At 54.1% G+C, this 21,905-nt stretch overlaps 1 protein-coding gene across 1 annotated transcript; it reads left to right on the top strand.

The window, feature by feature from the left end:
* Positions 1–17: 17 nt before the first annotated feature.
* Positions 18–21,635, top strand: LOC148596283 (uncharacterized). Its single transcript, XM_088524016.1, has 18 exons — positions 18–212; positions 1,332–1,376; positions 4,436–4,628; positions 4,672–4,891; positions 5,532–5,646; positions 5,892–6,065; positions 6,159–6,265; positions 6,467–6,604; positions 11,032–11,116; positions 13,569–13,721; positions 15,429–15,601; positions 15,746–15,839; positions 17,129–17,241; positions 17,451–17,592; positions 18,337–18,618; positions 19,139–19,402; positions 20,523–20,567; positions 21,567–21,635. The coding sequence occupies exons 1-18, from the start codon at positions 18–20 to the stop codon at positions 21,633–21,635; spliced, it is 2,607 nt and encodes an 868-aa protein (XP_088380142.1).
* The last annotated feature ends 270 nt before the right edge of the window (positions 21,636–21,905 follow it).

The raw sequence follows: 21,905 nt of genomic DNA, 5'->3' as shown, positions 1-21,905 counted from the left end.
CTTCCCTGGTAGGACGAATGCAGCAGAGAATCAGGGATTTGGGAAATGAACTGGCTCTCAGCAGACGCCTGCAGCAAGGCAGAGTTATCGGAGGCCTTGCGGAAGCCGCTGCTGCCTACCCTCCTGAGCTGGGCAGCAGCCGCTCTTTGATGCTGAACGCAGCGGGCAATGCTTCCTGTGTGGCAGACAGAGTGGAAGCTCAAATGGCTGAGGTAAGGCATTGGACATGCACGCTGTGCTCGAATGAGCTGCCCACAGAGTATGAATGAGCAGGGTTCAGCTTTTAAGGGGAAAAGGAGCACGCATTCCTGCCTAGCTCCGGGACACCCAGTCTGCTAGTGCAAACAGCATTGGTGCCCCTCACAACTGGGCGAGCACAGTCCCCTGGATCGCCCTGAGAGACTCCATGAGGCAATGCTCAGAGCCTGCTGCAACCTCAGCGATAGCTCTGGTCCGAGTGTGCCCCAGCCTTTGCAGTGTGTGTGGAGAGCACGGTCCTCACGGAATGGTGAGGTTTGGGGCCCGTGTGGCAAGAGTTGGACAAGAGGGCGAAGCATTCTTCACTGAATGCCATGATCCATTCCCTGCTTTGCACAGAGTGGAGGCAAGGGCAAGCTCTCCTCTTCCATCTTTTACAATCCTGGGAAGGATTCAGGCAGCTCCAGTTGTGACTCAGTGCTGTGGTGCCTGCAGCGTAGCAAGGGTCCTGTTGAAAGGAGATGCCTGCGGGCTGTAGCTGTCCCCATGCCTGTAGTGTTCTGAAGCTGAGCTGCTCGGCTTTGGGCATTGCCTTGTGGGGTCTCAGAGGGTGATCCAGGTGACTGTCCTCAGGCACTCCTGTGGCTAAACAGCAAGTCAGCAGAGCTGCCATGAAAAAGGCTGTCTAGAATGTGGCTGCTGCAAGGAAAGCCAGCTCGTTCTGGCCTGAGTCCTTTGCTGCGGAGTAAATTAAAGAGAGTGTTGGTTTGTAATGAGAAAAAAAGCAGGCATCACAAATGGGATTGCTCGCTGTGAACAGTGTAAATATGCAGCTTGTGGCCTTGGGACTAGACCTCTGGCCATGTGTGCTTATATCCTCCTTGTGCTTTTTGATGCCCTTCTGTAAAGCCAGAATGAGGGAAAAGTGATGAGTGGCAATTGTGTTGTGATACACTTAATGGCACAGAGTAGTGGCAATGCTGTGTTTTGGTGGATAAAGCATTTCTCAGGATTGAGGGTGTTGTTCCCAGTTTGCATTTCATGTTACAGTTAGGTTTCAAAAGGCCGTAGAAGGTAGTACTAGAGGAATGTAACTGCTAAGGACTTAAGGGTATCCTGTGTTATACTTGCAGGTGCGTGAGGAATGGTCAAAAATGTCGCTGAAGAACGTGAGCGAGGTAATTGCAACCTGGAGATTTATGTGACACCTTCATCGTGATCCAAATACTGGTGGCACAGAATATTATGTGCCTGTCCTTAAAAAAGAGAAGAAACAGTGTATGTGCACATGCAAGGCCGCCCCCAGAGCCCCGAATAATCCCCTCTCCGGGGGGCTCTAGTGGGGCCTTTTCAGGGACGGGGCCTGTTTGCAAGCAGGTGTCCCCTGCTTTGCAATTCTTTGGGTTCCTGTTGGCTTCAATCAGCTGCCGAGTGGCCAGCTGTTGCTTTAGAGCCCCTTGCATTTGCTTGGGTGGACACAAGTGCCTTGGGTTGAATGTGTCTGCATTGTGAGCAGAGGTGCCTGTCTACTGGGATGAATGGGGTTGGTTCCTTTGGTTTGGGACTTGCTCCCTTTTGCTCCTGTAACACTAACAGAGGGCCTTTTGTTCCCCCTGCCGCGCGCGCCTTCCTCAGAAGTGGCTTTCTGGAGCGGGGACTGCCAAGAGAGGATATCCCGAGAGGAAGGAAGCCTGGGGAAACGTGCCCTCTAGCTCTTGGCGGAGTGGTGTGTAGATGACATCGAGCTGCATTCAAGTGAAGGTGTTCTGTTCCAATTCTGTATTTAATAAAGCTTGTAGGCTGGGACATCTCTGTTTTATTCCCGTCCCCTTCGTGACTTGGCCTGCCCTGCGCACGCGCCTGTTCCCTCTTCCTCCCGCTGCCTGTCCCTCTTACAGAATGGGAGCGGCGGGCTTGCTGCCAAGGGGGGAACCCTGGTAGGAGTCTGGCCGCTTGCTGGCAGCGTGCAGCCTGTGTCCTTTTCCTCAGGGGAGGTTGAAAGCTCCGCTGGGTTTTTAGACAGGGGCCTGGAGTTGGGGGCTCTGTTTGCCTCCTGCTGCCCTTCAGAGCGCTCCTGCGCTGCCAGGTGGAGGCCGCTCTCAAAGATGGCTGGCAGGTGCTGGCAATGGCGGAAGGCTCCTGAGGCCTGGCCCACAGCAGCTGTCCCCCTTGCCTAGGAGCCAGCCAAGAAGCACGATCAGGCGAGCCACAAACGGTCGGCAGCAGCTCGAGGCCTGGCAAGCTGATGGAGCGCAGCCTCCCGGAAGCCCTTTCCAAAGATGAGAAGGAACAAGAAAGTGCGTGGGAGTAGTCGGCAGGGATTCCCAAAGGGGGAGGCAAAACCCTGCTGTAAGATCCCAAAGGCCTTTGCAAGAGTGGCTGGTCTTAATGCACTCGATAAGGAGAGGTTTGCTGAGTGACAACAGTACCCCAAACTCCGAAAGGAGTTCAAAGGCAGAAGAAGATGCATTAACGTCTGCCATAATGTGTTCTGAAAGGAAGTTTGGCTGCTTACCAGGCCATTTGAGGACTATGCAATCCCAGAGCACATCACCTAGGCACATGTACATACCTATATTACTCTGGTGTTAATTTACTAATATATATATATGTTATCTTGATGTTGGCTTTGTATTGCTTGGTGCAGTTTTGATTTTAAGCACGTGGTGTACAAAAAGAGCTCCAAAATGGCCCAGTCTTCATAAAAATAAGCTAGTTTGAACTTTGAGAAGAAAGCTGGTCTGGACTGGCTGTGCTTGATGGCACATCCACTGTGAGGACGCAGCAAACCCTGCTGTGGTTTAGGAGGCACCTGTAGCCTTAAGCTAAGACCAAGAGCAATGTGGAGATGACAGCCTCCTGGTTGCTTCCAGTAATGCAAGAGAGATTTGGACATCTGTCAGGGTTTGGCTACAAAAATCCGGGAATGCTCAATGACCGTGTGAACAATACACTCACACTGCTAGCTGGCCTTCAAAGCTAAAGAGCTAATTTAGTAGTTAAAGAATGCAGTGTGCAGGATGTCCTAGCAATGTGTGCATAGCATGGACAAGTTCCAAAAAAAAAGTCCCGATTAGAAGAATCCCATTCATTTGGAACAGTAATGTACATTTGAATTTAAGGATGATTTCCAAGTAAGTGAGAAGCCAGTGCTTATCTGGTGGCCACTTCAATTACATCCCCAAGAGAAAGATCTCTATCCCCCACAGCAGAGAGGCTTCCTCTTCCCCTGAGGGGGGAACACGGCTGCTCCCTCTGGAGTCCTCGTTTAGGAACTTGAGACACAGGCTTCGAGTTCCGTTGCACAGAGCCCAGTTTCTATCTCTAGCACTATGGCAGGTAATACTTACCGGCTAACCACACAGTATCAGCTTTATACATGGCTTGTAAGGCACTGTTGGACAGGAGCAGGCGCAATTAAAGACTTGCAACCTCACCGCAAAAAGAGAGGTGACCTTCCTCATCAGTGATAATGACAGCAGTCCCAGTACCTGTTCTGAGTGTCTTCTTGGTATATATGGACCACTAATAGCACCGTAATCAACAGCCAACTGCACGCTCCTTTTATCAAATACAAGCTTTGCTATTTTTCCTCCTGCTAACATGTACACATGCAGAAGTGGAGGGAAAAAATCTTCATTCAAACATCTTATGGAAGTATTCCGCTGCTGTTCAGTAGCCTAAGAGCACCTCGGGCTAGCATCCCATCTCACGAACTTATTCCTGCCTCAGTCCTACAAGTAGTAAAATCCAGACTCATCATGAAGGGCATATATCAATATACAAACTAACACCTCCACCCTACTCATGCACTTCAAACATTTAATCGCAATCTATAGTATGAGCGTGGCTGGGGATTATTTTTATTATTATTTTTGGCTGGTTCTGCTTTTCTGCTCGATTCAGTTGAGTAAATACCGACAAGACGTAAATGGGGATTTTTGTGAAATGAAAGATGATTTTCTACTAATGATAATAACTGGCAGCGCTGGCAGATCTACAACAAGTAGCAGATTCACAATCATAGGAGAACATGAAAAAGATAGTTGAGCGACAACCAAGCTAACAGCGGCGGTGCTCTTTCTCGGGGAGCCGCAGCCCCTTGTGGGTGCGCTGCAGCCCCACGTCGAGGAGCCGCCTGTGGCGCGTGGCAGTGTCACCCCGCGGCGTCACCCCGCCGCCCTGTGACGCCCTCGCCGCGGCTGTTGCGCCTGGCGCCGTCGCCGCGCGGCCTCAGTGCTGCGGCCGCCAGTGCCGGAGCGACGGTCGGCGCGTGCCTCGCTGGGAGCCTCGCTGCGTCCCGGCCCTCGGAGCGCGCCTCTGCTCCCGGCGCGGGGGCTCCGAGCCCGCGACCCCCGCTCCCGCAGCCCGCCGGGGCTCAGCCCCGCCGCAGCTGTCCCGGCCGCGGCCCCTGCTCGGGGCTCGGCTCCTCTGCCCCGCCCGCCCGAGGCGGGGCCGTCTCTCTCTGGCCGTGTCCGCGTCCCCGCCGCAGCATGAAGCGGTTCCTGGCGCTCTTCGGCAAGGGGCGGGGGGCGGCGGCGCCCGGCGGCGCTTCCCTGGCCTGCGTGGGCGCTCGCTACGAGCTTCGCGAGGAGGAGCTGAGCGAGCTGCACCGCGCGGCCGCCCGCGGAGACCTGGCTGCGCTGCGGCGGCTGCCGACACGCGGCCTCGACGGGCGCGACAAGGCCAAGCGGTGAGGGGGGCGGCGCCGGCCGGGGCTTTGCCGGCTCTTCGCGAGGGCCTGGCCGGGCGTGGAGGGCGCGTGTGCTCGAGGCTGCTGCGGGGAAGGCCGGGTGGCAGGCCCTGCCCCAGCAGCACCGCCCGAGGCTGCTGTGCTGCTCTTGGAAAGCCCGTGTCCCCGGCGTGCGGCACTCTGTTGCCACGCAAGCGGTGCTGGCGCAAGCCGCAGGGCGCCTTGGCGAAGGCTGGAGGTGGCCAACCAAGCCTGGGTGGTCCTTGCTGGGCAGCGTGGGTGGTGCTGTTGGAGGCAGCGGGCGGTTGCGCGGGCAGAGGGATGGAGGGCAGCCGCTTGCGCCCGGCAGCGTGGGGCTGCGTGGGCAGACCGCTGTGCCTGGGCGCAGGAGCCCCTTTGCAGGGAAGCGGGTGCGGAGCTGCGGGAAGCGGGTGCTGCGTGGGGTGGGGGTGACTTTTCCTAGCCCCTCCCTCTGGGCTTGGGGTGTGCAGCTGCTGCCGTTGCTGCCGGAATGGGCGACTCTTTCTAAGCTGCTCTTGTGGCTGCGGACAGCGGTGGCCCTAGGCCCGGGACAGAGGCAGGAGCGGTGTGTGCAGCTCGGCGCGTGTGTGCGTGTTAATGGAATGTGTTGCCTTTGTAGGACACCCCTGCATCTCGCTTGCGCTAATGGGCACTCGGAGATCGTGTCCTATTTAGTGGAGAAGAAGTGCAAGCTGGATGCGCGGGACGGCTACAAGAGATCTCCACTGATGAAGGTACGTGGAGCACGGGCTCACGTTGAGGGAGGGCTTCCAAGCTGCACCCAGAGCGCTGCGTCTCTGGGGTGATGCGTGATGTTGGGACAGGTGGAGACTGTGTTGCGATTGGCGCAGAATGGGCCCACGTTGCCTCCTCGGGGAAGGCCGGGGTTGCTTTGTGCGGTTGGCCGGCTGTGGGAGCGCTGAGGGAGGGAAACGTAGTTGCTGGGAAGGCTTCCTTTTCTTTGCCGTGTTGCTTGCAGGCAGTGCAGTGCCAGCAAGAAGAATGCGTGGCCATTCTGCTGGCGCGTGGTGCCAACCCTAATCTTGCCGACGTTACCGGCAACACTGCCCTTCACCTGGCTGTCCTTGCTCGTAACACCTCTCTAGCAGGGCAGCTAGTGGAGCACAGCGCCCTTCTCGAGGCTAAGGATAAGGTAAGTGTAGAATGTGGGTGAGGCTGCTCTCGGAAAGAGAGAGTGGCTTTCCCTGGCTGTTTGGTTCTGACTGGGGGTGCTTTATGCTTGCAGATGGGCTGCACGCCCCTTGCCCTTGCCGTGTCGGGTGGTCACGGCGAGATGGTGGAGTTCCTGCTTGGCAAAGGAGCTGATGTGAACGCTCGAGACCAGTCTGCCAGGTGAAGGGCTTGTCCGAAGAGCGTGTCCGGAGGCCCCGTTCCTTCCGAGTTGTGCTGTGCTTCCATGTAGCTGCCTTTGCTTTGCTTCTGCCTGTGGGAAAGGGGGAAGCAATTGTTGTGGGAGCAAAGAGGGCTGAAAGGCATGCGAGTGAAATGTCTGCATTGGCTCCGAGCTTTCCTCTCCTCTTTTGGATGCTCTAGGACCCCTTTAATGCGGGCTGCTTCGACTGGGAACAGGAGCATCCTAGACACTCTTCTTCGCCATGGTGCTGATCTTTCCCAGAAAGATGTTGCTGGGTGGACGGCGGAGGAGTATGCTAGGACTTTTCTGCATGCTCGGTAAGTGCTTTAGGTGACGTTAGAGTTGCTGAGGTGTGTGAATGTGCGTGTTGGCTTATGGGCACTCTTGTTAAGAGCAGCAAGGTTTAATGATGTGTGGAGACGTCTGTGGAAGCTGGGCAAAAGGGCATGTTCTGGAACATGTAGTGTCAAGTGTGAACCGGGAGGTTTTCCTTGACTCCACCCCGACTGCTCGGTCAGGTTTCAAGTTGGTGGTGCTGAGCTGAGCTGTGAGCAATAGCGAGCCTGAAAAGTGTGCTTTGGGCAAGTGGAGTGTATACGAGGCCCTCCCCAGAGCAGCGCATGAGACCAAATGCAGAGGTCCTTTCTTCTGCCGCTTCCCCTCGCCCTGGGCCTGTAGCAAGGGGAGCAGGAAGGGCGGGTGTGCGTGGGTATGTGTAACTAGCCCGTGTGTGTCAGCTTGCCAGATGGCTCTGAATAGGCGTAGCGTGGAGAAGCAGTGGCTCGTTGTGTCCTAGAAGAGCCGTGTACAAGGATGCCGTTGGTTTTGGTGACAGTCCTTCCTTTCTTCCTGTCTGCAGCGTTAGTGAAGAGCTGGCAGAGTGCGCGCAGAGGGCGCGTGCAGGCGGCCCAGTAGGCATGGCAGGACTCAGCTCGCCTCCCGGAGCAGGAGCTGCTGCCTCTGCATCGGGCGCCTGTGCTGCGGCCAGCGGAGGTAGGATCCTTAAGCGTGGAGGAACTGCTGGGGCTCTGCGTGTGGCGTGTGCGTGTGCGTGTGGTGCGAGTAGTTGAGCACTTCATTAGCTTCCTATCCCGTCAGCGCCCCGCAGCGTTTGCTAACTGTCTGCTCCCAACGCGCGTTTGTCCCATGCTAGTATTTTGTTGAGGAAGCTTAGAAGGAAATGTAAGGGCAGTGTTGATTTTCTTTGCTAATGTCCTTTGAGGGGAAGGGGGTTAGAATTCAGTAGGGTGCGAGAAGTCAAGGGCAGGTTGGGGCCTGCTTTTGTCCCTGCTGTCTTGTGTGACTGTTCCCCTGCAGCGTGGCCTGCAGAAGTGCCTGTGTTAGGTGCTTGTGGGCCGTGTTGACTTCTGAAGGTCTGACATGCTAAGAATTAATCGTGTCAATTAATGTTTTCACAGTGGGAGAGGAGCTTTCCCGTGAATGCTTTGTATGGTGAGGCTTGAACAAGCGCTTTCCCCCAATCCTTTCCCCTGCCTCAGAAGAGGAGAGCCTGGAGAGAGACACAGTCCTTCTTGTCTTAACTTTTCAAGCGTTCAAGATACTGATGACGAGGAGAGCGAGGACAACTCCGTTCCTGCCTCCGAATTAGAAAGACGCCGTTTAGCTGCCAAGGTGAAGTGGCCCAAGAGGCAGAATTTCTGTGGAATGAGTGAGTGGTTTGGAGGGCTGAGCTGTGTGGATTTGAGCGAAAGGGCGCTTGCAGTGCGGTGGCTTTGCTCCTGCAAAGCGGTCTCCTGCCTGGCCCCCTTCCTGCTGCTGTGAGCTACTTCCTCCAAGTCTGGTAGCCATGGCAGAGCACGCAGCAGTCTGGTGGTCGGGGGCAGAAGAGCACTAGGTGACAAGAGAAATGACCGCACAGTCTTGATGTGCGTGAGATTTCTAGAGAATGAAAGCTGATGAGCTCCTAGATTACCTGTTCCTTTGTCCTGCAGACCTTGCTGTCGGTTTCCAGGAACAAAGGGGTGGTAGAATTGTGAGTGATGTGGGAGAAAGGCATTTATTGTTCAAAGTGGGCTGAGGTGCTTCATCCCCTGGCTCTCCTGTCCTCCTTGTGGGGTTCCTCAAGTGTGCTCAGCAGGGAGCTCCTGTAGCCGGTGTCTTTGTCTCCTGGCACATGGGAATGGCATTCCAGGCTCACGTGCGCCTGATCTCCCGCTGCCTGTTTCCCCTCTGATGATGTCTCTTTATTTTTGCTGTTTCTCCTGCAGAAGAGGTGTTTGGCACTGGGACTGTGCAGCGATTCTGAGGATTCCGAGGATGATGCTGGAAGGCACCCTGCAGTGCTGGAGATGCAGGCAAGATTTCCTTCTTCTCCTGGTTGCCCTCTTGTCAGTGAGCTTTGAGAGGGTGTCGCAGATGCCGTCTGCGAGGAGCTACTGCAGCACAGGGAGATGTGCTAGTGGGTTGAAGAGTGCCCGTGAGGAAAGGGAGGGAAGCTGGACTAAGGCTGTCGGAGAAGCAGGCAGCTGTTGCTTGTCCTGGGTGTAAAGAAGGGGCAGATGGGGAGTGTGCTCGTGCGTGTCGCCGTGTTGTTGAAGCTGGAGTCAGAGTGTGTCTAGGCCATGCTTGTGAGGGGCAGAGCAGCATGTCTGTGGTGCTGGCTATTGCTGTCTGCCCAAAGGCATTCCTGTGGAAAACCTGCAGGCCTTTCTTTGCAGCAGACAAGAGAGAACTCTCCTGTGTAGTAACCCAGGGAAATGAAGCATTTTGCAGTGTGAATTGCCGCTGCAGAAGATGCTTCTTTCTGTTCTTTGCAACACTTTTTTTTTTTTTTCCTGACCTCTCTTAGGAAGCATCATCTGAAAAGGATGGAGAGGAAGGTGCTGGTGGCCCTCAGGATAAAGATGCTGCAGGATCAGTGGCTGGTGAGAAGGGTGAGTTAGTAAACACGGGTCCCGCTGTGTGTTTGCTTGTTGGGGCTTGCCTGATGGAGGAGAGCAGCAGAGTGAAAGAAGCACTCATGGTGTGCCCTTCCTTCTTTCCCTTGTAGATGTTTCCTTGGCAGCGGGAGCGGAGCAGGAGAAAGACGGAGACTCCCTCTTGGATTCTGAGGTGCTTTCTGTTGGTTTTTGTTGTTGCAGAGGAGCGGGGGAAAGGGTGTGTGTGCTCCTGCATATTTGAATGTAGGTGAATGTAGGCTCAGCCTGTGTCCAGGCTGCACTTCTGAGAGTCTCTGTTGAAGAGGAACAGCATGTCTGTGACACTGGGTATTGCTGTGCACAGAAACCTCCTCCTAAGCGAGGAGTGCAGGCCTTGTAAAAGAAAAGTGAGAACGTTTTTCCCTGTACAGGTACAGGGAATAGAAGTACTTTGCACGGTGTCCTTTCCTGTGCAGCGGGTGCTTCTTTCTGTTCCTTCCAACTCTTTTGGCTGGCCTCTTTCAGGAGGAATCACCTGCACGGGATGGGGAGGAAGCAGCAGGTGGTCCTCAAGTTGCAAATGCTGCAGCAGCCCTCCCTGTTAGTAGAGGTGAGTTCAGAAGCGTTGAGCCCCTGTGTTTGTTTGCTCCTTGGTCTGAGTCAGTGAATGCTGGTGATGAGCTGCTGCTGAGATGGGAAAGCCCCAATTCTGCCCTTGCCAGCAAATGCCAGGGCAGAGGGGAAGGTCAAGTGAGGAAGATGTTTTGTGGAAGTGCTGGAGTGCAAGGAGTGTTATTTCGTGGTGACTTCCTGCCTGTGTGAGGATGTGGGAGGAAGGGTGAGAACACAGTGGTGGGGCTCAGAGTGAGGATGCTCTTGAATGACGCTGCTTTTTCTTCTTTTTTTTAAACACTCTAGTAACAGCATTATCTGTCCCTTGGCTGTGGGTGTTGCCTGATGGAGGAGAGCAGCAGAGTGAGAGAAGCACTCATGGTGTGCCCTTCCTTATTTCCCTTGCAGATGTTCCATCGGCAGCAGGAGCGGAGCCGGAGGAGGACAACGATTCTTCCTGGGATTCTGAGGTACTTTCAGCGGGGGCCACAGTGGATTCCCCGTGGGGGGATCTTCTCAGGAGGTTGCTCTGGGTGTGGGCCCTGCACCGAGGAGGCTCTGCTCCTTCTTTGGCTGCTTCTGCCATACGTTTGTTCCAGTGAACTGGAGCAGCTTTAGCTGTGTGCAAGCTGCTCCACGAGGCTTGTGAGGAAGCAGGGTCTGGGAATGTCCGAGCTCTCATAGCAAGTGGCCCTTGCATGGGATTTGTAGTGCAATACTCAAAGGGTCCAGATTCTGGCTCTGCAAGAGTTTGGTGGGGTTGCTGTTTCTTTGCCAAAGTATCCATGAAAAGGACAGTGTATGGAAACCTGCAACCAAGTAAGAAGCCCAACAGCAATAACGTGGGTTTTGACTTGGAGCGCTGTTTTGGGTAAAAAAGTGCAAGGGAGGAAAGAGGCGGAGTTGGACTAAGGTTACTGAAAAGCAGGCAACTGTTGGTTTTCATTGGTGCAAAGGAGAGGGGAAAGGGTGTGTGTGCTCCTGGGTATTGGAACGTGGGTGAAGGCAGGCTGAGACTGTGCGCAGGCTGCGCTTGTGAGGGTCTCTTCAGAAGCAGAAGAGCACATATGTGACATTGGGTACTGCTGTCTACTCAAACGTCTTCTCAAGGGAGGAGTTGCAGGCCTCAAAGAAAGGAAGTCAGACCATTTTTCCCTGTGTGGGTAGAGAGAAGTAGTTTGCAGGGTGTCCATTGCCTGCACAGGGAGTGCTTCTTTCTGTTTTTTGCGACTGTTTTGGCTGGCCTCTTTCAGGACGAAGCACCTGCAAGGGATGGAGAGGAGGCCGCTGATGGTCCTCAGGATACAAACGCTGCAGGAGCCCCGGCTTGTGTGCGAGGTGAGTTGAAGGGCACGTTGAAGGCCACGTCTTGTTTGGTGGCTGTGAGGGCCAGTGCATGGAAACGGTGCCGTGCTTGTGAGAAGGGGCAGCCCCGATTCTGCCCTTGCCACCAAAGGAGAGGGCGGAGGGCACGTCAGCTGAGGGAGGCGTTTTGTGGTAGTGCTGGAGTGCAAGGAGCACTGTTTCTTGGTGACTCGCTGAGCACGTGAGAATATTTTGTGTAGTGCTTTGAGGACCCCTCCGTTGCGATGCGAATGGACTGTGGGTGCCAGACTCTGGAGCGCGAGTTTGGGAGAGCAGCTGCCCGCACGGCTCCCTCCTCCAGGACTCCGGCCTTGCAGAGCCGCGTTTGGGTGCTCGCTGCCCCTCTGTTGGGTGCTGGTTGTAGCTGTGTGAGCTGTCCTGCTGGGCTTGGGCGACTTCTGCTGCAGAGAAGGGCAGGGGAAGGGGTGAGAACACAGTGGTGGGGCTCAGAGTGAGGATGCTCTTGAATGACGCTGCTTTTTCTTCTTTTTTTTAAACACTCTAGTAACAGCATTATCTGTCCCTTGGCTGTGGGTGTTGCCTGATGGAGGAGAGCAGCAGAGTGAGAGAAGCACTCATGGTGTGCCCTTCCTTATTTCCCTTGCAGATGTTCCATCGGCAGCAGGAGCGGAGCCGGAGGAGGACAACGATTCTCCCTGGGATTCTGAGGTGCTTTCAGCGAGGGGCACAGTGGGTTCCCCGTGGGGGGATCTTCTCAGGAGGTTGCTCTGGGTGTGGGCCCTGCACCGAGGAGGCTCTGCTCCTTCTTTGGCTGCTTCTGCCACACGTTTGTTCCAGTGAACTGGAACAGCTTTAGCTGTGTGCAAGCTGCTCCACGGGGCTTGTGAGGAAGCAGGGTCTGGGAATGTCCGAGCTCTCATAGCAAGTGCCTTATTAGAAATGCATAGTGCGTGCTCCAAGCTTTTTCTTCCTATGTGTGTAACTATTTCATTAGGATAGTATTGGAGAGCTGGGTGAGGAGCTTGCTGATGCTCCTAAAAAGCAGTCGCCAGCAGAAGCCTTGCTGGAAGCTGCCCCACGTTCCTGCCGGGACCTGGAGGAAGAGCAAGGGCAGCTGCAGAAGGAGTTGGCCAGGGTTAAAGGCAAGGTAGGCAAATGCCATAACAACAATAATGAGCGTAACAGGGCTGTTCTTCCTCTGTAAATGATGAGAAGGACAAGGCAGCATTCTGAGCACAGGTACAAGTGAGATGTGATGAAGTCAGTAGTTCCGCACTGCCGTAACCCATGAGGGCGGTGGAGCCTTGAGCGGAACGACGTGCTCTTCTTCATGTGCTGTGCTGTGCAGGGCAGTGTAGTTTGAGAGCTGCAGAAAGCGCTCTTTTCCCTTGTCAGTCGGAGCTGTCTGCTTGTAGAAAATCAGGATGGGGACAGGAGAGGCCAATAGGAAAGAGGGTGAAGCACCAGAGTTTGGGAGATTTGACTTGGGAGTCAAAGCAGTGTGTAAGATGCTGAAGATGAAGCTCACTCCCATGGTTCCTGGTTTGACAGTTGCAGGAATCGGAAGAGCGGCGTCTCCAGTCTGAGCGGTCTGTTGAGGAGTTGAAGAGAGCCCTGGCAGAGAAGCAAAGAGAATCAATGGCTGCTCCCCAGCAAGAGCAAGAACGTGGCACACTGCTCTTCACCATAAAGCTCTTGAGGGAAAAAGTTGGACGGTGAGGAAGTGCCAGAGTGAAGCAAGGCTTTGCTTTGTGGGCTGGTGTAAAGGCAACGGGATTACCTTGCTGCAGCCCAGCAAGGGAATGTGGGACTTGGAGGGAGGCTTTTGCTTGAGATGTTGTTAGTTCACAGTGTGGAGTGGGTATGTGTGCTCTGTTGGGTTCCCATACTGAGCCCTATGTTTCCTTTGAAGGCTTGAGTTTGAAAAAACAGGGCTGGAGGTGACAGCGCGCCATGAGACTGCCAGGGTGGAAGCTCTTCAGAAAGAGCTGCGCAGCTCTGCCTCTGTAAGCGACTCCTGACCTTTCCTTTTCATGAGCTCCTGAGCCTACTTGTGTGTGTGTGTGTGGACAGTTAGAGAAGAGATTGCGTGGCCTTGGAGTGTGCTGTGGAAGGGGAAGTGTCTGCCTGCAAATGGACACGGTGCACAAGTGTGCACTGTGCTGCTCTGCAGAGTGTTTGCCTCAATTCTGTGTGTGTGAAAAGGCCTGGTCCAAGTGTGGCTCTCGGGTGGAGAGAGACTTTTGTCCAGAGTCTGACAATGGCTGGAAGGGAATGAAGGCGGGGGTAGGAGTGAGGGGTAGGGAGATGCCTGAGAAAGGTCTGGGTGATGGGAGAAGGGGAAGAAACATAGTAGTCCTTTGGGGAGCTACTTCTCGGAAGAGTCGTGTAATGTAACAGGAAAAGCAAAAGCACAGTGCACGGTGCAAGGCTTTTCCTGCGATGCGTGTCCTTATTCCATCAGGGCAGGGTCAGGGAGCTGGAGCAGGAGCTCGCCGATGCCCGCAGAAAGCAGGCGCTGTCCGAAGCCTCGCTGGAAGCTGCCACGCGTGCTCGCCGGGAGCTGGAGGAGGAGAAAATGCAGTTGCAAAAGGAGTTGGCCAGGGTTAAAGGCAAGGTAGGCAAAGGCGGTGACTAGCCCGAGGACCCTGACAACCCTGTTTTCCCCTGTAACCAGTGAACAAGCAGCGGGATGGGAGAGGCCAGTATGAAAGAGGACGAAGCAACAGGGTTTTTCAGAGGTGACCTGCGAGTGAAAGCAGGTGCCTTGAGTGTATGAAGAGGAAGCTGACTAGCGTGGGTCCTGGTTTGACAGTTGCAGGAGCTGGAAGAGCAGCTTCTCCAGTCTGAGCGGTGTGTTCAGGATTTGAAGAGAGCCCTGGCAGAAAAGCAAAGGGAAGCATTGGCTTTGTCTCAGCAACTGCAAGAATGTGAGAAGGCCTGCTTGGAAATGGAGAGCCTAAAAGTGCTGAAAGACAAAGTGGAAAGGTAAGGAGTTGGCACAGTGAAGCAAGGCTGTGCTTTGTGGGAGGGTGTAAAGGCAACGGGGTTAGCTTGCTGCTTGAGAGCAAGCAAATCTGGGATTTGGAGGGAGGTGTTTGCTTGAGATACCGTCAGTTCACAGTTTGGAGTGGGTGTCTGTGCTCCACTGGGTTCCCATACTGAGACCTATGTTTCCTTTGAAGGCTTGAACTTGAGAATGGGAGGCTGGAAGGCAGAGCTCACCAACAGACAGCTAAAATCGAAGCTCTTCAGAAAGAGCTGCACAGCTTTGCCTCTGTAAGCTACTCCTGCCCTTTCATTTTCACAGGATCTAATATGAAGCCCTGGCTTTGTGGATTAGAGTCGTGTGTGCAGTTCAATAACTTGAGAGCTTGAACTTGAGAGCAGACAGAGAGCAGACATCAGCTGTGCAGAGGCACAGTGGTGTGGACAAAATAAGTTATGTTTAGGTTCACTCTGAAGCCTGAAGCAGCTCTGTAATGTAACAGGAAAGAAGAGAAAGCGGAATCTGTGGTCCAAGCCTTTTCTTCCTATGCATGTAACTATGTCCACAGGACACGGCCAGACAGCTGGAGCAGGAGCTTGCTGAGGCTCGTCGAAAGCAGCTGATGTCAGAAGCCTCTCTGGAAGCTGCCACACGTGGTTGCAAGGACCTGGAGGAAGAGAAAGGGCAGTTGCTAAAAGAGTTGGACAGGCTTAAGGGCAAGGTAGGCAAAAACAGTAACTACCTTAATGAGCCTGACAATGTTGTTTTTCCCCGGCAAATGATGAACAAGCAGAGGGCAGTATTCTGAGAACAGGTGCCAGGGGGACGTGAGCAAGTCAGTCATTGCGGCCTGTCATAACCCACGAAGGAGGTGGAAGCTGGAACCAAATGACCTGCTCTTCCTCCTCCACCGGGCAGGGTGCTGTAGTGTGAGAGCTGCAGAAAGCAGCATCCCTCCTGGATAGGTGGGGCTTTGCATGGTCCACGTGAAGCAGCATCTCAGGCAGGTGCTCTGAATGGTTGCGCTGGCTGAGCCTGCACTGGGCCTCACGTCCACAGCGGAGATTGAAGGGCCTCAAAGTGACTCACTTGCCTAGTGCAATAGCCCTGGTGCCTAAGTTTGGCAAGGTCTTTGCTGTGCACTCCCTGTGGAAGGAAGCGGATTGGTGTTGGGGCGGTGTTGGGGACTGCTTGTAGGAAGACAAGATGGGGATGGAAGAGGCTAGCAGGAGAGAGGGCAAGGCAAGAGGATTTGGGAGAGATGACTTGGGAGTCAAAGCACTTGGCTTGTCTGTATGTAAATGCAGGTGAGTAGCGTGGGTGCTGGTTTGACAGTTGCAGGAGTCGGAAGAGCAGCGCCTTCAGAGTGAGCATTGTGTTGAGGAGTTGCAGGCGGCCCTGTCAGAAAAGGAGAGGGAAGCAATGGCTTCTTCCAAGCAACTGCAGGAGCTTGTGGAAGCCTCCTTGGAAAGAGCTAGCCTAAAGCAGCTGGAAGAACGAGTGGGGCGGTAAGGAACTGCCCCGGTGAAGCAAGGCTTTGCCTGCCGGGGTGGTGTAAAAGCAAGAGGAAGAGCTGGCTGCATGGCAGCAAGCCCATCCAGAATTTGGAGGGCCGTTATTTCACAGTGCTGTCTCCCTGTGTTTCCTTCAAGGCTTGAGCTTGAAAAGGTGAGGCTGGAAGGCAGAAGCGACCAACACACGGCTCGAATTGAAGCCCTGCAGAAAGAGCTGCACAGCTCTGCCACTGTAAGCTCCTCCTCAGCTTTCTTCTTCATGAGCTCCTGAGCCTAGCTGTGTGTGTATGTGGGGACATTCTGGGAAGAGATTTTCCTGGGGAGCCCAGGGGGACATCATTTCCGGCAGTCCGCAGGGGATCGGCTCTGCTTTGTCCCTCTCCAAGGCCTTCTGGTGTTGAGAGGTTCCCTGGCTACTGTGCGGCCTGAGCAGCGTGCGAGGAGAGGCTTTGACACTCATGTGCTGCTTTGACCGCCTGCTGCTTTTTGGCTGTCCTGGTGCTTAAGCCCTCAGGCAGTAGCACTTGTTGCTGTCCTAAGGGCGAGTTAGCTCGTGGAATTGCTTTGGTGCCAAGCAAAGCCCGAAGCGGCATCCTCAGGCTGTGACAAGGGAGACTTCATTGCCAAACCTCTGACACCTTCCCTGTTTACTGACTGTGGATTCCTTGGCTCGAAGGTGTCAATCCATAAAGGAATGGCACAGGCGTAGGCAGTGTTGTGTGCTTGGGCCAAGTTAGGAGACAAGCCCTTAATGAAGGAGAACTGCTCCAGGGCTCAAACTGGGGGTCGATTGTAAAGGAGTAGTGAGATGGAGAAATGTTGGTGGCATTTCGCTTCGCTAATACCCCTTGAATGAGGTGCAAGCGTGAGTCCGGGAAGCATCAGTGTGGCTTTTTTGTTCCTTAGGTTCATAAGAGCCTGGAAGATCTGCTCTCTGCCTTACAGACAAGACACGTGCCTCTGAAAGAAGACAAATATCAGCAGGTACATGAAGGGTTGCTCTGACTTCCCTCTTCCAGTCGATGATTTTCTTTCCTTTTGGGTGCGTGCAGGCAGCTACACTGTTCAAGAACTCTGTAACCTTGAACGCCCAGGACTGTTGCCTAGTGATGGCGGCTGATTCCCCTGAAGCTCGAACTTAAGCTCTGCTGTCCACTGATGTGGATAGCTAAGTACCACCTGCTGGTGCCAGGGGGACAGAGGAAGCTGTTTCTCAGGCTCTTTTGCACCTTTCTCCCCTGGGCCGCTCGTAGCAGGTGGCCTTCAGTTTTGAGGAGTGCAGGGCAGGGGAATTGTGTCTGGCCGGCGTCTGTTTGTGTCCCTTGAGATTGGCCTGTGTGGTGGGGAAAGGGAGGTCCTGGACTTGCCGTGGGAATTCTGTGCCCTGGCCCTCTGTGGCCGCCCCTGGCCTAGCAGAGAGAGACGTCCTGCAAGTTCTTTGTGAGGAACACCCTGTGCAGCTGGCGCTGGCGGATGGCATTACTGAGCTGCGTATGTGCTTTCTCCTTCCTGTGTGCAAAGTGTGAGAGTGAAGGAAAGGCAGTGAAGAAGGGGGCAGAGCGGGAACAAGCAGCAGAAGCCCAGCTGGAGGAGGCAGTGAAGAAAAACATGGAGCTGCAGGAAGAATGCAGCAGGTATGGCTTTTTAGCATTTGTAAGAAATACCGGCTAAGCTGGGAGTCAAGGTTCCTTTAATTGACTCAGAGACTATGAGTACGTAACGGTTTGTGAGCAACCTCAAGGGGAATGCTTCTTGTGTTTTGGGGTTTTTTTTGTTTGTTTATTTATTTGTTTGTTTGTTTTTCCCATGGCTTTCCTATTTTACTCCCTAATTGGCTGTACAGGTCCAAGAGGCTTCTGGAGAAAGCTCTGAAGAAACTAAGGACCTATGAGAGGCGCGAGAGCGAGTCCCAGCTGAATCTACAGGCCAAGCTGAAGGACGCACCTTCTGGAGGGGGCAGCGAAGATGACATATTAAGAACAAAGGTGAGCTGTGCTTCGTTGTTTCTATGTGTTTGTTTTGGAAAGCTGTCTCGTTTCTTCTCCTGACTTCTGTATTCACGTGCACGTTCACATGGTGGCTGTGTTTGGAAATGAAGGGGCTTTCTTCTGATCCCTGGAAATGTCTGACTAATCTTTCCGAAAGGGCAGGAGTGCCACGGTGCCAGGGTGGTGGTGTGGAAAAGGTGAATTTCTGAGGAGAGAGGAAACCGTTAGAGTAGCAGTTGACCTTTGGGGACTTCTGGAAACCTGATACTTCCTAAAAGTTCTTGGAAAGAAGCTACCGCTTGGTCCCAGAGCGAATAGGGCTTCTTTGTCCATGGCTTAGAAAGCTGCTTTCTGGAGGAGTGTTGACAAAGTCAGGCAATGCCGACTGTGAGACAAGTCTGGAAGACCCCTGGCAGCCCCGCTGCATGCAAAACACCCCGCGTGATGTGTGCTCCTGAGGAAAGGAGAAGGAGCCTAGCTCTGTGGATGTGTGATCTCCTGGGAGTGAAGCCTTTATTGGCTAGGGGAGTGCTGGAGGAGACCTGAGAAGGGCGGGAAACTTGAGGTGGTCTTTTGGGAAACCTTTAAAAGAGGTGCTGCTTTTGGCAGAGGAGCATGGCTTTCACTTGGTTTTAAAACGGAGCGAGCTGGTGACAAGCAGAGTCTCAGCGCACAGCCTGCAGGGTCTGCAAAGAACTGCGTATGCTTAAGGCTCTCTGTGTGTCCCTTGGCTGTGTGCAGGTGCAGGAACTTTGCAAGCGGCTCTCTGCAGAGCAGAGAAACTCAAGGCAGCTCAAGAAAGCAAACGAAGGTTTGCGGGAAGAGTTGGCTTGCATGCATGGGAGCCATGCACAGCTGCGGAAGAGGAAGCGGCAGCTGGAAGAAGAGGTGACTGCCCTCCGGTGCCGTGTAGAGACCAGCACGCCAGACCTCAGCCACATCAAAGAGCACAAAAGAGAGACTGAAGAAGAGGCCGAGCGACAACTAAGGCAAAAACTACGGGAAGTCAATCTCTTTCTGCAGGTAAACGTACATGGCACTGGCATGCACAGTCCATTTGTTCGTTTTCCTTCATCTCTTCTGTACTAGTGTCCTTCTCCAGTGTATCCAGCTTGTGCTGGTCAGGGCTGTGGGTTCATGGGCTCTTTATATCTGGAGGAGTCTGTTGAAGGCCGTGAGCTTGTGGAACGCTTGTCCTCAGCCATTCCGGGCATCACCATCTTTCCGCACATTAGTGCCTGGAGAATCAGGGAACAGCATTAAGAGAAGGGACTAGCGTCTTGCCGAGAGAGAGGTGGCTTCTTAGTCCGAGCTTTGATTGGAAACCAAAATACATAAACGTTGTGCTAAGAGCAGGTTTCCACCAGTGAACAGAAAGCATTGCGTAACGTGGTGCCTCTGGCTGTGGCCGTGGATTCTTGAGGGCAGTGAGGAGGCGCCTGAGTAAGGCTGTGCTCTTCCAAGGGGGTGTGTGGAAACTGTCGCCGGGCATGGGGGGAAAGTTCTTCTTCCCTGGAGGCTGAAATGGCACCATCTGCTTCAGACACAGGCAGCCACCCAGGAGCAGGTGGAACAAAGAAGAGCCGCTGCTGAAGCTTCCCTGGTAGGACGAATGCAGCAGAGAATCAGGGATTTGGGAAATGAACTGGCTCTCAGCAGACGCCTGCAGCAAGGCAGAGTTATCGGAGGCCTTGCGGAAGCCGCTGCTGCCTACCCTCCTGAGCTGGGCAGCAGCCGCTCTTTGATGCTGAACGCAGCGGGCAATGCTTCCTGTGTGGCAGACAGAGTGGAAGCTCAAATGGCTGAGGTAAGGCATTGGACATGCACGCTGTGCTCGAATGAGCTGCCCACAGAGTATGAATGAGCAGGGTTCAGCTTTTAAGGGGAAAAGGAGCACGCATTCCTGCCTAGCTCCGGGACACCCAGTCTGCTAGTGCAAACAGCATTGGTGCCCCTCACAACTGGGCGAGCACAGTCCCCTGGATCGCCCTGAGAGACTCCACGAGGCAATGCTCAGAGCCTGCTGCAACCTCAGCGATAGCTCTGGTCCGAGTGTGCCCCAGCCTTTGCAGTGTGTGTGGAGAGCACGTTCCTCACGGAATGGTGAGGTTTGGGGCCCGTGTGGCAAGAGTTGGACAAGAGGGCGAAGCATTCTTCACTGAATGCCATGATCCCTTCCCTGATTTGCACAGAGTGGAGGCAAGGGCAAGCTCTCCTCTTCCATCTTTTACAATCCTGGGAAGGATTCAGGCATCTCCAGTTGTGACTCAGTGCTGTGGTGCCTGCAGCGTAGCAAGGGTCCTGTTGAAAGGAGATGCCTGCGGGCTGTAGCTGTCCCCATGCCTGTAGTATTCTGAAGCTGAGCTGCTCGGCTTTGGGCATTGCCTTGTGGGGGTCTCAGAGGGTGATCCAGGTGACTGTCCTCAGGCACTCCTGTGGCTAAACAGCAAGTCAGCAGAGCTGCCATGAAAAAGGCTATCTAGAAGGTGGCTGCTGCAAGGAAAGCCAGCTCTTTCTGGCCTGAGTCCTTTGCTGCGGAGTAAATTAAAGAGAGTATTGATTTGTAATGAGAAAAAAAGCAGGCATCACAAATCGGATTGCTCGCTGTGAACAGTGTAAATATGCAGCTTGTGGCCTTGGGACTAGACCTCTGGCCATGTGTGCTTATATCCTCCTTGTGCTTTTTGATGCCCTTCTGCAAAGCCAGAATGAGGGAAACGTGATGAGTGGCAATTGTGTTGTGATACAATTAATGGCACAGAGTAGTGGCAATGCTGTGTTTTGGTGGACAAAGCATTTCTCAGGATTGAGGGTGTTGTTTCCAGTTTGCATTTCATGTTACAGTTAGGTTTCAAAAGGCCGTAGAAGGTAGTACTAGAGGAATGTAACTGCTGAGGACTTAAGGGTATCCTGTGTTATACTTGCAGGTGCGTGAGGAATGGTCAAAAATGTCGCTGAAGAACGTGAGCGAGGTAATTGCAACCTGGAGATTTATGTGACACCTTCATCGTGATCCAAATACTGGTGGCACAGAATATTATGTGCCTGTCCTTAAAAAAGAGAAGAAACAGTGTATGTGCACATGCAAGGCCGCCCCCAGAGCCCCGAATAATCCCCTCTCCGGGGGGCTCTAGTCGGGCCTTTTCAGGGACAGGGCCTGTTTGCAAGCAGGTGGCCCCTGCTTTGCAATTCTTTGGGTTCCTGTTGGCTTCAATCAGCTGCCGAGTGGCCAGCTGTTGCTTTAGAGCCCCTTGCATTTGCTTGGGTGGACACAAGTGCCTTGGGTTGAATGTGTCTGCATTGTGAGCAGAGGTGCCTGTCTACTGGGATGAATGGGGTTGGTTCCTTTAGTTTGGGACTTGCTCCCTTTTGCTCCTGTAACACTAACAGAGGGCCTTTTGTTCCCCCTGCCGCGCGCGCCTTCCTCAGAAGTGGCTTTCTGGAGCGGGGACTGCCAAGAGAGGATATCCCGAGAGGAAGGAAGCCTGGGGAAACGTGCCCTCTAGCTCTTGGCGGAGTGGTGTGTAGATGACATCGAGCTGCATTCAAGTGAAGGTGTTCTGTTCCAATTCTGTATTTAATAAAGCTTGTAGGCTGGGACATCTCTGTTTTATTCCCGTCCCCTTCGTGACTTGGCCTGCCCTGCGCACGCGCCTGTTCCCTCTTCCTCCCGCTGCCTGTCCCTCTTACAGAATGGGAGCGGCGGGCTTGCTGCCAAGGGGGGAGCCCTGGTAGGAGTCTGGCCGCTTGCTGGCAGCGTGCAGCCTGTGTCCTTTTCCTCAGGGGAGGTTGAAAGCTCCGCTGGGTTTTTAGACAGGGGCCTGGAGTTGGGGGCTCTGTTTGCCTCCTGCTGCCCTTCAGAGCGCTCCTGCGCTGCCAGGGGGAGGCCGCTCTCAAAGATGGCTGGCAGGTGCTGGCAATGGCGGAAGGCTCCTGAGGCCTGGCCCACAGCAGCTGTCCCCCTTGCCTAGGAGCCAGCCAAGAAGCACGATCAGGCGAGCCGCAAACGGTCGGCAGCAGCTCGAGGCCTGGCAAGCTGATGGAGCGCAGCCTTCCGGAAGCCCTTTCCAAAGATGAGAAGGAACAAGAAAGTGCGTGGGAGTAGTCGGCAGGGATTCCCAAAGGGGGAGGCAAAACCCTGCTGTAAGATCCCAAAGGCCTTTGCAAGAATCTTAGTTTACCTGAGCTAAGAGTGGCTGGTCTTAATGCACTCGATAAGGAGAGGTTTGCTGAGTGACAACAGTACCCCAAACTCCCAAAGGAGTTCAAAGGCAGAAGAAGATGCATTAACGTCTGCTATAATGTGTTCT

Source organism: Tinamus guttatus, unplaced genomic scaffold, assembly GCF_059628265.1.
Source record: "Tinamus guttatus ecotype Peru unplaced genomic scaffold, ASM5962826v1 Tinamus_guttatus_pri_ptg000018l, whole genome shotgun sequence".
Lineage (NCBI taxonomy): Eukaryota > Metazoa > Chordata > Aves > Tinamiformes > Tinamidae > Tinamus > Tinamus guttatus.
This window is presented reverse-complemented; position numbering and strand designations above follow the sequence as displayed.